At 44.7% G+C, this 18,235-nt stretch overlaps 1 protein-coding gene across 6 annotated transcripts in view; it reads right to left on the bottom strand.

Moving 5' to 3' along the window:
- OBSCN (obscurin, cytoskeletal calmodulin and titin-interacting RhoGEF) overlaps positions 1-18,235 on the bottom strand; it is a 266,409-nt gene that overhangs the window by 152,095 nt on the left and 96,079 nt on the right. For all 6 annotated transcript variants that reach the window (XM_065582593.1, XM_065582594.1, XM_065582591.1 and 3 more), the window contains exons 30-37: positions 13,272-13,538; positions 12,266-12,378; positions 11,331-11,484; positions 8,967-9,128; positions 8,070-8,174; positions 5,066-5,332; positions 3,521-3,790; positions 1,826-2,092 (exon numbers count right to left, since the gene is read on the bottom strand). In XM_065582593.1, the coding sequence (XP_065438665.1) occupies positions 1,826-2,092; positions 3,521-3,790; positions 5,066-5,332; positions 8,070-8,174; positions 8,967-9,128; positions 11,331-11,484; positions 12,266-12,378; positions 13,272-13,538 (1,605 nt within the window). The remainder of the gene's footprint in view (positions 1-1,825; positions 2,093-3,520; positions 3,791-5,065; positions 5,333-8,069; positions 8,175-8,966; positions 9,129-11,330; positions 11,485-12,265; positions 12,379-13,271; positions 13,539-18,235) is intronic.

The raw sequence follows: 18,235 nt of genomic DNA, 5'->3' as shown, positions 1-18,235 counted from the left end.
AGTTAACAATCAACTAGATGACCTTCTCTCTTAACCTATGGCTCCTTACTTTGCTTAAGAGCATTTGGTGAGGGACCTTGTCAAAGGCTTTCTGAAAATCCTAGTATAGTTTATCTACTGGATCATCCTTGTCCACATGTTTGTTGACCCCCTCAAAGAATTCTAACAGATTAGTGTGGCATGATTTCCCTTTACAAATGCCATGTTGACTCTTTTCCAATATATTGTATTCATCTGTGTGTCTGATATTTCTGTTCTTTACTATAGTTTCAACTAATTTGCCTGGGTACTGAAGTTGGGCTTACCAGCCTGTAAATTGCCAGGATCGCCTCTACAGCCTTTTTTAAAAAATCGGTGTTACATTTGCTATCCTGCAGTTATCTGGTACCGAGGCTGATTTAAGCTATAGGTTACATACCACAGTTAGTAGTTCTGCAATTTTATATTTCAGTTCCTTCAGAACTCTTGGGTAAATACCATCTGGTCCTGGTGACTTATTACTGTTCAGTTTATCAATTTGTTCCAAAACCTCCTCTACTGACATCTCAAATCTGGGACAGTTCCTCAGATCTGTCACCTAAAAAAAATGTCTTAGGTATGGGAATCTCCCCACATCCTCTGCAATGAAGACTCATGCAAAGAATTCATTTAGCTTCTCCGCAACGGGCTTGTCTTCTTGAGTGCTCCTTTAGCACCTCCATTGTCCAGTGGCAATTCATCATGCAGTTCTCCAGTCACCACAAACCCAACTATCTATATTTCTAATAACCAAATCCCCCATTACTATTACCTCTCTCTTCCTAAGAGCTGCCCCGCCAGGGGTATCCTCAGTGTGAGAGGATACCACGACATCATCTGGAAGGAGGGTCCCAACTATGGGATAATTTCCCTCCACTCCAGCTTGATGTTCTCCTTCCCTGAGACTTTCCTCCTCCTCCACAGCACTAAAGCTGTTAGACTGAGGCTTGGTCTACACTACCCCCCCTAATTCGAACTAAGGTACGCAACTTCAGCTACGTGAATAACGTAGCTGAAGTTCGAAGTACCTTATTTCGAATTAGTTGAAACTTACCTTGGTCCACACTCGGCAGGCAGGCTCCCCCGTCGACTCCGCGGTACTCCTCTCGGCGAGCTGGAGTACCGCAGTCGACGGCGAGCACTTCCGGGTTCGACTTATCGCGTCCAGACTAGACGCGATAAGTCGAACCCAGAAGTTCGATTTCCAGCCGTCGAACTTGCCGGTAAGTGTAGCCAAGGCCTGAGTGTAGGACTGCACTACTGTGTCCCGGAAAGTCTCGTCTACCTACCTCTGTCTCCCGTAGCGCCTCCAGTTTAGCCACTGTCTCCACAGCCTGTACTTCTTGAATAATGAACCTATGGCACATATAAACAGACACTGCACTGGTCATTGGGATAAAGCCCAGGACCATCAGCGCCCAAAACCAAGTCTCTAGGACTTGAATTAAAAGAGACGTCTTTAGCTGCAAGTATCAGACTACTCTAGTCCCTCAGACTAGCCACTAGAAAGACATGATCACATGAATTCTGCCAGAGCATTGCACAGGCACTGCTCCTGTACATGATTTTCCTGTTTATGGATACTTCTGTCTGCTGGACTATCAACACAGCACCATTAAGACGGACTATAATGATTTTGAAAAACTGCACTTTTCAGTAATGATTATTTACATATTAAACTTGCAGAGGAGAAAGTGAGAATTTCACTGTAGTCAACAAAAGAATTTGCAAAGCCAAAGGTGCATATCAAACCATACAGATATGTGCTGGGCAAATGAGAAAGCCATCCCTGCTGCACACCACATACCTTCCACTGTCAGCGTGGCTTTGGTTTCTGCATTTCCTGCTCGGCACTTGTATGTGCCGGAATCTTCAGGTGTCAGTTTCAGAATTTTGAGTTCTGCTGTGTGCTTCTCCCACTTGGGTTTGTATTTTTCAGAGGGCTCAATGAGGGTGTGGCCCTTGAACCACTCTACGACCTTTGGAGAAGGCCTAAAATCACAGGACAGCACGACTGAATGGCGTTCTAAGGCAGTCTTATCCTCCAACTTTCTGGTAATCTGCACGTTAATATCTGTAAAAGAGGGTTGTGAAGGAGGAACAGATAAGAACAATCTGAAAAAAGAGGTGCAATTTGATCTGTAATCAACTTCAGTTAATACAAGGAGCACTCTTAATTTCTGTTAGAGGTTTGACTTGCTAAGGGGCAACCTGAAAGATATGAAGGGTAGCATAATTTACACCAGGAATTTCTGCCGATGCTATGATTCCCAAAGGGATTGTTGTATATTTACGACCAAATGCAGGATACCAAATGCAGGATACCAAATGCAGGGCCAAAGCTTGAAAGTGTTGATGCCTTGTTTATTACTCAGCAAAATTCTTACTGAGGATTTTGTCTAAACAAGGGCTGAGTGGGGACTTCAGGATTGAGCCCAGGATATTTAGCATATGGAAAAATGAAGTTCAAAAGACTGGGAGCTTTTACTCAACTAGAATCTACAAAAATGCGGCTGCTCTCACCAAGCTTATCTAAATTATATTCAGCTCTTCTGGCACACCACACATTTCATTTTCAAAGCACTTTACAAACATCGTCAAATTAAGCTGAACAGCATCCACGTGAGTTACTGAAGTAGTATCATCAGCTAGGGAAGCTGAGGTAGGGGGGGTCTTGCCCATGACCTCAGAGAAGTTCAGTCAGAATTAGAACTCAAGGGTTGCTGATACCCAGTCCTGTATTAAAAGTACGATGGGCCTGATCCAAAGCCCACTAAAGTAAATGAAAGGGCTCCCATTGACTTTAATAGGGTTTGGATCAAATCCTATACCATACCTCTTCTGGCCTTCCTACTGAAACCTTTCCGTTCTACAAATGGGCCTGGAAACCTGCAAGAGGCTTTACTGGAAGGTTTCAGCCTTTTTCTGTGCTTGGGTGAGTAAAAACACATTGGGAACAGCCTCTCTTAGTATTTCTTTATTGCTGACCCTGACCAAAGCAGAAAGTATAGAGGGTATAGACTACCAGAAGCTGAGAGTGGAAGACAGGGGGGGAACCCTCCATAGTGGCCCTGTTCTGTACAGTTCCTCTGAAGTTCTGGTATGGGCCACTGTAGGAGACAGGATACTGGGCAAGCCGGTCCATGGTATGAATCAGAATGTCAGCTTTTTTGTTCTTATGGGATCTTACTGTGACTGTCCTGGTTTTAGAGTCATAGATTTTAAGGCCAGAGGTTCCCTTGTGATCATCTAATCTGACCTCCTGGGTAACACAGACAATATAATTTCACTCACTGATTCCTGCATTAGCCTAATAACTTGTGGTTGAACTCCAGCATATCTTGCAGAAAGACATCTTAGTTTAAAGACTCCAAGTGATGGAGACTATACAGAAAACAGTTGCAAGTTAGGCTGATATTATTTTTGGGTGAGTGGGAGAAGGTTCTGAAGGAGTCTGGGCCATGCTCTAATTAATTCTCACATCCAGGGCACATCAAATTACCTCTTACAAGCAAGTTTGCTGTGGATTTTGATTTGCCAATTGCAAACTGAATAGTGCCTGTCATGTCAGAATTGGTCTTCCAGAGAATCAGCCGATGGATGGTGCCTTCTTGCTCTATAGTAATGTTTCTGCCAGTCTGTAAGACCTCTCCACCCAGAGACCATTTCGGGGGCTTCACCGATGGAATGGAGATCTCACATTCAAACTTGGCTTCTGTGGGCTCTGTCACATCCACATCACTTAACTCCTTTACAATATTAATGGATTGCTCTGGGATGAGGGTAGAAAGCAAGAAGAGGAAGATGTTAGACCAGCAGCTCTCAAAACTTTAGCAACCCAAGGGGACCCCCCCGCCCCCGAGTGCGCCCCATCCCCACTCCTCCCCCTCCCGCTCAGCATCTCCTGCACACTGGGGAACAGCTGTTCTGTGGCATGCAGGAGGCACTGGGGGAAGGAGGAGTAGTTGATCAGTTGGGCCAGCAGCCCCGGACACGATTCCACCCCTTCCCCGAAACGCGCCCTGTCCCCGCTCCTCCCTGTGCCTCCTGAATGCCGCTGAACAGCTGTTCCCTGGTGCACAGGAGGTGCTGGGAGGGAGGAGGAGGAGTTGAGGGAGGGAGGGAGGGGGAGGAGTTGATCAGCGGGGCCTACGGACCTCCTGGAGTAACCTTGTGGACCCCAGTTTGAGAAATGCTGTTAGACCATGTATTTAGGAATAGACTTTTTCATATTAATTATAATACTTCATGCCCAGAGAGGTCAAGAAGGTGAACACACATTAGTGAATTAAGCCTCACAGAACTGTCAGGTAGGTACATATTATTGGTTCCTTTTTATATATGGCAAAACATGCGACTGGTGAATGGTCAGACAGCGAGCCTGTGACAAAAGCCAGAAGAGAGTCCAGGTCTCCTGGCTTGCAGTCCTACTCCTTAACCACAAGAACATCCTTTCTGTTCAGTCATCAGAAACCAAGAAATATAAACCAAAATAGAAGGTTCACAGAATTAAAGACATCAGTGATGGGAAACATGTCAGGCATCTAGTTTGGGGGAGGGATAGCTCAGTGGTTTGAGCATTGGCTTGCTAAACCCACAGTTGTGAGTTCAATCCTTGAGGGGGCCACTTAAGGATCTGGGGCGAAATCAGTACTTGGTCCTGCTAGTGAAGGCAGGGGGCTGGACTCAATGACCTTTCAAGGTCCTTTCCAGTTCTAGGAGATAGGATATCTCCATTATTTTATTTTTTTTATTTATTTTAAATCCCACTGCAAAAGCAGAATTATTCCCTACAATAGGCTTTCTCCACTCTAATTGTAAAGGTCTCTAGAATGGGGATTCTACCACTTCCTTGGGAAGGATAGATCACAAGTTCATATTCCTGGATGCGCCTGCCCCCAAAATCCTAGGGGAAAGCAATGCCAACGGGTTGCAGAAATAACTAGCATTTCATCATTTTTTAAGTTAGATTTGTAGATTACATTTCAAATACTTTCTGGAACTATCCACTCTCCCTCCAATAAATCGAAAGAAAATAGCCCAGTACCTTCAACATAGAAATGAGCAGTGCTTGTGTCATCAGTAGCATCACATGTGTAAACGTCCTCATCCTGAAACTCGGCGTCATTGATGATGAGTTTCCTATACACACCATCACTCACCAGCTCATATTTCTGGCTGGGAAGAATCTCAACGTTCTTCTTATACCACTTAACCTTGGCAGTAGGGCGAGAAACCTGGCATTCCAGGACACCCCGGTGCTTCTCAATAGCAATCTTATCGCGCAGAGGCTTCACAAATTTTACAGGCAGTTCTAAGGAGGAGGAATAAAAAACAAACTGTGTGGTTGTAGACTCATAGACTTTAAGCTTTCACAGACCATTGGGCATATTTACCTGCTAATAATCAAAGATCAATTAATTGCCAGATGAAACACATTAGTAACATTTCCTTCATTATCAAAAATTATTTGGAAATGATTGGGACCCCACTGCACACACCATAAGAAAAAGAGTTGGAGAAAGGAAGTATTATTATCCCCATTATACCGATGGGGAACTGAAGTACACAGAGGCTAAATACCTTGCCCAAGGCTGTGCAGGGCGTCGGTGGCAGAGGTGGGAACTGAATCCAGATTTCCTTAGTCCCAGTGCAGTGCATTAGTCCTTAGTCCCAGTGCAGTGGGGGGAGGGATAGCTCAGTGGTTTGCGCATTGGCCTGCTAAACCCAGGATTGTGAGTTAAATCCTTGAGGGGGCCCCTTAGGGATCTAGGGCAAAATCAGTACTTGGTCCTGCTAGTGAAGGCAGGGGGCTGGACTCAATGACCTTTCGGGGTCCCTTCCAGCTCTATGAGATAGGTATATCTCCATATATTATTATTATTATTATTATTAACTACGAGGCCACCCTTCCTTCTCCCTCAGAATGTGCCTTTTAAATTAGACACAAAAATTCTCTATACAACTGTGGCAAGGGGCCTCCTCTGTCTTGCCGGACTTAGCACTTCCCCCTCTGGTGGTGTTAGGGCCTGGGGTAAATCAGCCCCACGCTGGACAGTGTTTGTCTTCCCCCTCGGTGTTTACTTGTCAGTATTTTCAAGGTAGGCCTCCGGGCAGGACCAAGCAGTGCTCCTCCACCAAACAAGAAAAATAAATCAACTTACAAACACAAAACAAAGGGGGATCCCTTTCCCTGCCCTCTCGCTGGGAGGGTGCTGTCCTGTTGTTGGCCCTGGGGAGTCAGTCCTTCCCCTAAACAGGCACTCAGCTTTGGTGGTTTCCCTTGCCAGGAGGAGAGAGCCTCTCACCCTGGAGAAGCCCATCTCCCTGCTGCCACTAGCTCTGCAGCAACTTGTCTCTCCTCCACCTCCTCTCACCAGAGGAGGGGGTTTTAAAGGCCTCAGGCAGCCCTTAATCAGAGTCAGGTATCTCTAACTGACCTGAGGTAACCCCTTCTCAGCTTATAGGGAAAAGGGCCTTTGGCATTCTAGGGCTAACCTACCTGCCTTCCACCACCCTCCTGCATCCCCCTCAATGCGCCAGAGGTTGGTCCTGGCAGGACTTACCAGAATCGGAGACCTCCTAGACTACGACCGGAGAGAGAGGATGCATTCCCTGGTGCTTGTTCAGTGCCTGGGGCTCTCCACCCTTTGAACTCCCCTGCACATACTTCAGGAGGTGAGGGCAGCCTTGTTGCTTGTCTCTCGGGTTTACCTTAAGCAGGTCCTGTGGGAGGGTGTTCCCTGCCCATCCCTCACCCTGGGCCCTCTGGATCTTTCCATCGGGCCCATGCCCCGTGAGCTCCCTTAGCCACCCCCCGCATATCTCGAGCCGGCTGCACGACCTGCAGCCGGTTTGCTTCTGAACTGCGCCAAGGGCACATCTGTACACGCTCATGCTCCATACTTTCCATTTCCTCACCCTCGTGTCCCGCCCCAATACTAAGTGGCGGGACCTATTGCCACTTGTTGAGGGTGAGGAACCCCGATGGGCCACTCTGTATTCCACGTTGGTCCCACGGCCCACCGGGGATATTAGTTGGTGGCTCCTTCATGGCGTCATGAGGATGGGCATGTATCTGGCGCGGTTCACTCCTATCCCAGATGCCTGTTCCTTTTGCGGCATGAGGGAGATCCTGGCGCACGCTTATCTTGAGTGCGCCAGGTTGCAGCCCCTGTTCCGGCTTCTCCTGAACCTATTTTTATGGTTCTGGCTGCACTTCTCCCCCTCACCTTCTTATATACGCACACCCGATGGCCCAACGAAGTCACGAGACCTCCTCATCAACCTCCTCCTAGTGATGGCCAAAGTGGCCCTCTCTAACCCCAGGGAGAGGATGTTGGCCGAGGGGGTGCTCTGCGACTGTGAGGCTTACTTCCATTCCTCTCTCCATTCACATATCTGGGCAGAGTTCCTCCGGGCAGCGTCCGCTGGCTCCCTTGACACCCTCAAGGAGCAGAGGGTGCTGTCCAGGGTTCTCTGCTTGGTGTCCCTTTCAGGTTCCCTACTTATGACCCTTTGACCTTCATGCCTGTCTTTGTGTTTGGTTTTGTTGTCCCCCATATTTATTTGAATCCCGGGCCCAGTGGCTCCTCCCCTTGTGCCCGCCCACTTCCCGGTACCCAATAGGACTACCCTCTTGCAGCTGCCCAGCCTGACACATTGTCACACAACTTAAGTGTAAAGCAGCAAGGGACAATGCTCACAAGACAGAAATGGAGATGCCTTCTTAAAAGAAAAGAACATTTCCCCCCCAAATCTAAACATGGCTCTTTTCGTCTAAAAATAGGAATTAAAAAATTGTCCATATCGAGAGGAAAACTTGTATGTTATTTAGCAAAGGTAAATACCCAACAAGGAGGTTGATTCTTTGTACAGGGAAACCCAGACAGTGGTGTTATGTTTTTTCCTGTTCATTTCAATGTAGCTAGGCTGAGATTTTCAGAAGTGCTAAGCGGCAGTTTCGCACTGTTCCCACTGAAGTCAATGGGAGCTGGTTACTTTATTACAAAAAACTGTTTTAACAATGCTGTCATTACTGTTAGACTTACCTTTAACTCTAAGTTGCGCTCGAGATTCTGCCTTTTCTGCTACAAATTTGATCTCCGCAGCATCTTCCACATGGACACTTTTGTAAACTAATGCATAGGTCTTTCCTGTGAATAAAAATACAAGCATACATAACCCGCTGTGAGAAGATAGTTTTATCTTCTGAGCCTAAATGCTGCTGGCACTATTCTATTAGCTCTAACAGACCGATAGCCACTTTTGACAGTGGTGAATCTGACCCCAAGTCACAGGAAGTTCCTGTAGTTGTTAGAAAAGTAAAGTTGACTCCCTGAAGGACTGTAATGGCTCCCCGTTCTGAATTTCCGTCTTGAATATGGATAGGCAGAAACAGATACATTATCACACACTCTAACTCCAACCCAAATTCTTGTGCCTTTGAGGGACTGAACTGTACTTAGAATTATTTAATTCTGGGGGTGGTTGGACTCCTTTGGAGTGTCTCTCTCACACGTCCATACATTTTCCCTTTTTCTATCTCAAGAAACTGAAAGCCCCTCTTGCATAGCGATAGGCACCCTAGCTGGAGAAGATTGGACACAGCTGCTTCCAGCGTCAATCAATGCTAGGCAACGGCTCACTCCCTCAAGGAACCAAGTGCATTGCTCCTGCCTTGGAGTGCCGTGAAGGCAAGTGATCTATACTCACATCCCCCTTCATGAAAGCAGGTCCTGTTGCCACTACACTGCAATTCCAGTCCTACTTGCAGTTGACAATGGCACTAGAACAGTAGGACATACTACAAGTTGTAACTTCTCAAGTAGATTCCAGGAGTCAGCTCTCTGTGCTCAAAGCACAACACCTTCTGCTCCTCTTCCCAGTTTTCTCTGCCACATACCCATTAACAATACGCCGTGCAACACCCTACTTTTGCACCCTACCTTCTTGACGCATCTTAATGTTGTCTCCAGCCCTCAGTTTGTTGTCGTTTTTGTACCACTGGGTTTGGACTTCATCATGTGAGATCTCACAGGTGAAAGATGCACTCTCCTTTTCATTCACTTCCACATCTTCCAGTGGTTTAATAATCTTGATATCTCGGGCTATGGGATCACAGAGACATGTTTATATTTGGTTCCTCCATAACTTTATGAAGTTGATTTATTTTTCACATAGTCCCCCTTGAAAAAATGTGATTATAGCTCGTGTTTTAATCCACATTTGCCTGCCTTCCTCTGTACAAATCCTTCCACAGCATAATAGACACATTTTAGCCTTGTACGTATCTGTTGAATTACCAATGACTTCATAAAAGTAGCTGTGCACTCCTAGGGCAACATTTTGCATATAATAGGATAAAATTTGGTCCTAAAGCAAATTTTGGCCCTTAAGTATGATTTGGCCAGTTAAATATGATTCATCTGAGGCCTTTTCCAATCTGCCCTGGCCACTGAGAATTCCTCAAAGTGTTTTATTTTAAAGATACCGTAATAGACGGGTTTCTATCAGCCACCTCAATCTATTCCCCGCTCGGAAACAACCGCTGGAAAGTTCACATGATCATAGGTAATTTGTCATGATTAATACTCTCAGGAAGAGCCTAGGATTCATCTACCGAGAAAACTTAATCAACTAAGTGTCAACCTTTAGGATGGTTCTCCTTGACAGTCAGGGTTAAGTCAAGCATTAGTGGAGCAAGCTGAGGAAACTTATACCATGCCAAAGGGTGTCTTAACCAATCACTTGCTAAATACACAGGCCCTGCTCCTGGCTGTGCTGTGGCTGTTTTGCACTGCTAGTATAAAGCATCCCTGAACATGGCAGAGTCAACTATGGAATGATCCAACTCAGTATGGGGGTGATGGGGAATCCTCCAGCAGTGCAGAGCCAATGTAATAGCTCCTTCACCACCCCCTTTCTGCAGCTACTGCAATGGGTGTGGTCCAGTGAAACTGGCATGGACAGGGCTTCCCTAAACCCCGGCGATCCACGGCCCCCAGAACAGCCCCTGTGGGCCAATGACAGCCAATACAAGTTAGAGCAGCTTAATTTATGCCAGGGGACTGGACTGACACACAGCAAGTCCCAGCATTGGGAGAGAGCACAGGCAGCTCTGTCTTTGCACTGTCCTCTTTGTGGCTGGCCACAGCCTCTGTTTGTGTTTCACAACCACAATAAAAAACATCATTTCCACTTAGAGAGGTCACCGTCAGTGGAACTCTTTAGCCCAAATTAAGCCCTGAAGCCTAGTTCTAAAGTCAGCTACGCAGGCTTTCCAACAACAGGTGTTCCTGTAACTTCATGACGTCACTTCTGTGTTACGGTCCAGTGAAATCCGAATCAGGTCTCTTCTGTAAGCACCTGCCCAATTCCATTGACATGAGTGGAGTTGCAATCATTTACACCAGCTCTGAATCTAGCCCTGTCGATTTTATCGGAGCCTTTCACTACCCAAAGGGAAGTACCTCACACAGCCTGCATTAATCTCAGAATTGCCTGTGATGATATGTCTATGTGTATATGTAAACGAACCAGCCTCCAAAGAGCAACAAATCCAAAGCTCTAACTCAAGAAGAAAGGGTGAGCAGGAATGGGACATTTTCTAAAACCATCTCTGCAACTTGACCTGAGTGGCTGCCGAATGGCAGCATGGAACTGGAAACAAAAAAGGGCTGTTATGCTATATTTTCATATGACTGATTACAGCCCAGACCGCTACTCCACACAGTTCAAAAACCTCCTTCAGCACTGCTAATACCTGAAACTTCAGAGGAAGATGAGAAATTCTATCAATCCTCAGCAGTTGTGCACTGCTGTACACAGAGGACAAAATCCGGTCTTGACACCTATGGCAGTAAGCTAAGCTAATGAAGTATGAGATTTTATTTTCCCATCTTAGCATTTGTAGCTTAAAGTGGGACAAATACTGTGACCTCAGCTTAGTTTTATCCACTTCTGACTCTGGCAAAGTCTCACTGAATCAATGGTAGAGTCTGAACTAAAACTTGGGAGTTCTAACCATTTGACCATGGTTGTTTACCAAGCAGTACTGTATCTGGTCTCTTGCCAATCGTTCGTCATAATTTGTTGGTCATTATAAAAATCAATAAACAAAGTTTAACAGAATAAGGAAAATGATAAATAGCCATGAGCCCTGGAAGAAAAAGTTGGCACTTGCAAAAGTACCTACAGAAGAGAAAACCGAACGAGGCAGAAATCACCTAGGAAGCATTTTGTGATAGGCTGTCAGATAATGCAAATACACCTCCAAAACAGGGAACATTTCCTCTGTCTATCAAACATACCATGAACCATAAGGGTAGCAGAACTCTTGTCATCAGCTGCATCGCATACATAGGTTCCTTGGTCATCATAGTCACACTTGTGAATAATGAGGCTTCTCTTAATTTCCTGGGAAATAATTGTCACTTTTTTACTTGGGCGGAGCTCAGATCCATTCTAGAAGGAAAAAACCAAAACAGGATAATCACTTATTACCCTTATATAAGCCTTGGCTCAGTGCAGCATTCACACGTACCTAACTTTATACACATGCTTATGTCTCACTTATGTCAATGGGACTTAGGCACATGACTGAAGTTAAGCACATGCGTGAATGCATCACCAAATAGGGATGGACTTAAGCATGTGCTTAAAACTTTGAGGAACTAGAACCACAGTTTACTCTTCCAAAGGCCTCAAAGCATTTCATAAACAGTAAATAATTAAGCCTCACAGCTCCACTCTGAGACTTGTCACTATTGTCCCCATTTTACAAAGGGATGAACTGAGGCCCAGGAGAGGTGATCTAACATGCCCAGGAGTGCAAATAGAACCCAGGAGTCCTGGATCCCAGTCCTGTACTGTAACAATTTGACAACATGCCTCATGGTTAAATGAGTCAGGAGACTGGACCAATAGTCATCAACAAGCCTTACATAAAAGCACCAAAAATCTGCAAGTTTACTGTAAATTCCAGAAAAGTTGAAATTTGGGACTACCTCCATGAAAACACCCTTAAAGATCTGGTAAGTAAACATTCTAGACAGAGGTAAGGTAGACTGGACGAGCTAACAGACAAAGAAAACTGGGGAGTTCTGATTAATGTTGGATAACCAAAACTACACAGAAACAGCCCATATCCTTTTGAAGTTAATGGAAAGGTGCCCACTGACTTCAGGAGAAGTTAGATCAGGCCTAAAAGAGAAATGAAGATGTTATTGTCTACTAAGTTTTGTACCTTAAACCACTTGACCTCCACATTAGGCCTAGAGAGCTCGCACTCAAATGTCACCTTATCCTTCTCAGGAGCTTTGATGTCGAGCAAAGGCTTGCTTATTTTCACAGGCAACTCTGCCAAAAAAAGAAAATACAGTAAGAGGAGGATTGGGTTTGGTAGGAGCACAAGACTCGGAGAATAATCAATAAATAGGATACATCTTAAGTGATTACTATATCCTGTAAGCAAAAAAAAAAACAGAAAAAGAAAAAAATTGTTTTGCGTATTCTGCCATTGGCTCACAGCCCATATTTAATTTATTCAGTACATAAGGTCATTATTATTAATTATGATTTGTTCCTGGTACCAGACAGAATATGCTAAGCACTGTACAAATAACAAGAAAGACAAAGACCCTGCCATGACATTCAGATACAGACAAGAAGCAAGCAAGCAAGGTGGACAAATGGCAATCATCTGCATCCTGATTATACACAGTTTTAATGACAGCATATACATTATCTAGATAAAGAACTAAAGACAGTCATAAATTACCCTACATCTATACCATGATAGTTACTGGTAGGCAACAGAGAAAAGGCGGGTCTTCGGGAGGGATTTGAATAAAGGAGGGTCCAGCTCAAGAAGGGAGTTCCACGCACAATAAGGGAAAGGATTCCCTTCACTTGGTACCTTAGACAGGACCAAGCAAATTGTCAGTACTTAATAACAGATAATCATCAATCATACATAATAATAGGTGGGGATGTGTGAAAGGGTATATTTATATCAGCTTTCTCTGCTGTTTTCTTGTGCATCTCAATAGTAAATACAGAAGCGAGGTATGAACTCCACTTGCCATGAACTGCAGAATATTGACACGCACAGCTCTGAAAACCTCAGGCATTAACAACTAATCAAAGACATGCCCAGATGGACTGTGTCACTGGCAGTCAACCTATGGCATGCACTGTCTATTCTACAAGAACACATCCCAAGCGGAGTTCCAGACTGCAGGGGTATATACCTGTTACTATAAGCCTCCCTGAAGAATGGATGCCTTCTGCCTTGAAGGAGATGAGGCCTGAGTCTTCTAGCTTCAGGGACGAAAATGTCAGTGAATGTTTCTTCCCCAGGACGCTAATGTGGCAGTTCTCCCCTGGTTTCAGTTTCAGGCCATCCTTCATCCAGCTTCCTTCCACATCCTCATGAGACAGCTCCAGCTCGAAGGTGACAGTCCCCTTTTCACGGGCTTCCAGCGGCTGCAGGCCTTTCACCAGTTTGATCTGCCTCACTGAAAAACAAACGATATTGAAGGGTTGGAGACATTGCACTGGAAGCAAAGATAACCTCTTCACCCACTCACTCAGAGCAAAGGTAGCAGATTAGTCACTTCAAACAAATAAACAAAAGTGAATCAAACCACTGACTGACACTGGCCAGTACCAGATGCCCTAGAGAAGGTAATTTTTGTTAATTATTTGTATAGCAGTAGTGCCTAGAAGCCTCTGTCATGGACCAGGACCCCACTGGGCTAGGCACTGTACAAACACAGAACAAAGAAACGGTTCCTAACCTGAAAAGTTTACTGGCCATATACAAATGAGAGACAACAGGTAGGTACACCAGACAGATGGGGGAGCGCAAGGAACAATGAATCAGCCCTTGTCAGCATTCCAAAAAGGAGAAACTATGGGGTGAAAATAGCAGGTAAAGGAAGGAGTGAAAAATTTGTATAAAAAAGTCTCACCGTACACAGTATAGTGCCTAGGATACCCACTTGAACCAGCCTCACTTTTGGGGAGTTTTACCTACCCTGAATATATAGCACCAACCACCCATCAATTAGAAAGATCAATTTAGTATTTAAAACTGAATCACTCTTAAAAATGGATTAAAATACCAGAAAAAATGAGGATAATTAACTTCAATAAAACCATAAAACGCTCACAAAACTTTAAACTCCACAAGGCTGAATTGGGAATAGTCCAACCTTCTAATGTGTCTGTAGAAGAGATGAACCCAAGCCACAAAGTTCAGATATGGATCCAGATATCCAAACATTACCAGGAGTTCACATGGGTGCGCAGTTCCATGGTTGTGACTAGGGCCTGGGTCTTACTCTTAGGTGTCCACTGTCTTCTTCAAGACTCAAAACCCTCCTGCCATTGATGGACTCTGCCCCCGTAGGCTCCAGAGCGACTGTGGAACTGCTTCATGGAGCTGCTTCAGAAACTAGGCCCAAGTAGTTCTATGTGGCCACAACCCCTTCTGCCTCAGGAAGAAAGCCAAAGAATCCGCACAGTGATGGATCCTTTAGCCCTTCCTACTGTGCATTGCTGCCCCATTCCTCCACATAGCAGGGGATGTGCAGTACCTACAACAAATCTCTAAATCTTACTCATTCTCTGTCCAATGGAACTGCACTGGTTCCTCTGCCAAGGCATCTTTTCCATGACCACTGAGGCCGATACAAGTTTTGTCCCCCGGGACATTCTTTGCCCATGCCCAAGGAGTGGAGAACAGACATTTTTCCAGGAGTTTGCACTGTTGCTTCCCTTTCTCGGACACAGATTCTGAACTCCATTCCCTCTACGGCTGCATTAGTCCTTGACTCTTCATTTAAGTTTACAGCCATTCCCTTCCCCGTTCTATGGTGTCTCATTCTTTAAGCTGACAGATGTTTCCAAAGAATCCGATGTGCCTGCTGCTGTGATGACCTTTCCTCTGGTTCAACAGATACTCTAGCACTTCAAACAGGGAATGTGCTGAGGTTGCTGGAGATGAGCTGGAGGGGAAGGGATTAGCAAAAAACACCCTTGGCTACACTTGCAAGTTACAGCGCTGTAAAGCCTCCCCCAGCGCTGTAACTCACTCCCCGTCCACACTGGCAGGGCACTTGCAGCGCTGTATCTCCCTGGGTACACCGCTGCAGGTACTCCACATCTCCGCAAGGAATAACAGCTGCAGCGGAGTGGCTACGACTCACGGGTGTGAGTGTAAACGCTTGCAGGGCTGTACTAATCACCTTGTCAAGTGGCCAATCCTCTCCGTTGTTGTGACCGGCTGCAGGAATGCGGAAGTGCCGGTTTCAAAGCTCGAACCACAGAGCAAAGCAAACAATTTGCAGCTTGCTTTGAGTGAGTAAACGAATGAGCAGGGGGCCGGGAGTTCGGAACTTGCAAAATAGAGAGCTGACATGCTCCAAAAAGCACTCTCTCTCCCCCCACACTCCCTGTCACAATCCACCCCACCCCCCATTTTGAAAAGCACATTGCAGCCATATGAATGCTGGGATAGCTTCCCATAATGCACCGCTCCCAACACAGCTGCAAATGTTACAAGTGTGGTCACGCCACTGCGCTGGCAGCTGTCAGTGTGGACAGACTGCAGCGCTTTTCCCTACTCAGCTGTACGAAGAGAGGTTTACCTCACAGCGCTGTACAGCTGCAAGGGTAGACAAGGCCCAACTCAAGAAACGGAGCAAGTTCTCAGCAGACACCCTCCAGCCATGTAGTAAAGATAGGCCTGGCATAAATTTCTTCTTTTGCGAACATCCGCCCCCATGAAGGCATCCGGGGAAAAGCCTTTAAAGGGTTTACTTTAAAAGAAAATATTACAGGCTGGAATTATATCAAGAGATCTGCAATCTTCCCTCTCAATATTAATATTCTAGTTACTGCTCTCACACTGCTTTCACAACGGTGTAACTCAATTGACTTTACGGTTACTCCTCTGCATTTGCACTAATGTAAATGAGAGCAGGATCAGGCCAAATGGTATCAATGCAGATCAAGATTATTAAAAATGGCTTCCTAAAATCAAGCTTCTTAGCCCAATGCAAAGCATCTAAATAAGGGCGCCGATTTTCAAGACTACTGAGCACTTAGAAGCTTCAATATGGACTGTTAGTTGTGCAGCACGAGAGCTGGGCAAAAAAAATTTGTCCAAAAAATGGAGAATCAGGGGCTAGGTAGTTGCCATCTTTATACCTAATAGCCCAGAAGTCAGGGACCTCACCTGGGTTGTGTGAAACTGAGGTTCAAAGCTCTACTCTAGTGCAGGGACTTGAACCCACTTCTCCCACATCCCAGTTGAGTGCTCCAACCACTGGGCAATTGGATAAAAAGGGTGGTGAAGCGGTAAACACCTCCAGCACCAGCTTCCCATAGATCCAGCCCTTCATTCCCCCCCTCCTCCTCCCCCCCGGGTTGTTCTTAAAAGGCTCACAATGAAAAATGTTGTTCAACCCAAAATGAAATTTTTCTGACATTTCTGATTTCCTGAAAGTATCAAAAAAGTTGGTTTCTTTTCTACCCAAATCAAATCAGTCGTTCGCACAGCTCTATCCAGCATTTTTAAAAATCAGGACATTTATTTAGCTGCCTGAATATGGATTTAGGAGCATAACTTTAGGCCTCTACTTTTTAAAATCTTGGCTTTGGTGTAAAACCAGCATGGTATCAGAATTAGGCTTATAATCTTTGCATTCTGACTTGTATGACTCATAAATATTGCATACCGTATAGCTTAAGATGGACACCTTTCCCTATGCCTTCTTATAAAGAAAGCAGGGCTGATCATATGCAAAGAGACTCCCCTTGGTTTCCCTTTGTAAAGTCACAGTTTGTTTCAGTTCACCTTGTACATTTTAAATCTCATTGTGCATTCAGTTCCAGCACTCACTAATCTGTAACCATTAACACCCCTATTTAGAGCTATCTCATGTAGAGAAGCTAAGAATAACTAAGTGATGAAAATGCAGCTAGATGTATGGGAAGCACATGGGGAGAAAAAAATCATCTGGCACAGAAATCCACTCTTGTCTTCAGAATGGGTTAAAAAAAAAAAAGAGAGACATGTAATTAGCCTTGCACGGCACAAAGCATGCAAAACCCTAATGAGGAAAACACTTTTTGCAGCAATTAAAAGTAGCCAAGCCATTACAATGTAAGCAGTGATCGGATGCCAGAGCTGTTTTGTTTTTAATTCATCAATCTGGAAGTGACAGACTTGTTGGAAGGAATGCTGAATGTTTCCTATAAAGGGATCATTGCGTGAAAGATGACAGAGGAGCAGTACTGTACTGTGTTCCACTGCATTCTACCTCTCTGTATAATACTGTATTATATTTTACATTTACTGTGGGCATGGACCCAGCCAAACAGTCTAGTACAATTAAGACAGAAGGCTGGGGATTTCTGTACATAACTTCTTGAGTTATAGCTAAGTTCCATAGTACAGGTTTTCTAAGGGTATGTCTTCACTACCGGCCGGATCTGCGGGCAGCAATCGATCCAGCGGGGATCAATTTATCGCGTATAGTCTACATTTTACATTATAAATATTAAAGGGACACTCAGGTTAAAAGAAGAACAGGAGTACTTGTGGCACCTTAGAGACTAACAAAGGCCACAAGTACTCCTGTTCTTCTTTTTGCGGATACAGACTAACACGGCTGTTACTCTGAAACTCAGGTTAAAGGTTGCTTAGTTTTAAAAAGTTACTAATAATGTTTAAAAAATAGATTTTTAAATGTTACTAACAATGCCTGAGATTATTGTAATTGAAAGAATTTTTAAATACCTAATTTACTGCCTACTATTTATATAAATTCCTGCTCTAATTTAAATGTGAATTTACTTTGTCCATATTCTCGCTGTTTTTGTGTGGGGGGGAGGTTCCCTATGAGCATGCAAGTAGTCTAAGTATATTAGCACAAATGTTCATGGAACATGAAGATTAAATTTAACCTTACAAGCGTTCATGGAAAGTGTTCATAAATTTCCAAATATTTTATGCTTATTTATAATTTGTATTATTAGAGTGCGTATACATCCTAACTTAGATCAGGGCCCCCTGTGCTACACTGTGGCAAATGAGATTAAATGATTTGTGTAGGCTCACATACAGGAAGTCTATGGTAGAATCAAACGCAGAATCTCCTAAATCCCCGTCCAGTGTCGTAAATACAAGACCATCCTTTCCCTT

This window comes from Chrysemys picta, chromosome 2 (assembly GCF_011386835.1).
Source record: "Chrysemys picta bellii isolate R12L10 chromosome 2, ASM1138683v2, whole genome shotgun sequence".
In the NCBI taxonomy this organism is placed as follows: Eukaryota; Metazoa; Chordata; order Testudines; family Emydidae; genus Chrysemys; species Chrysemys picta.
This window is presented reverse-complemented; position numbering and strand designations above follow the sequence as displayed.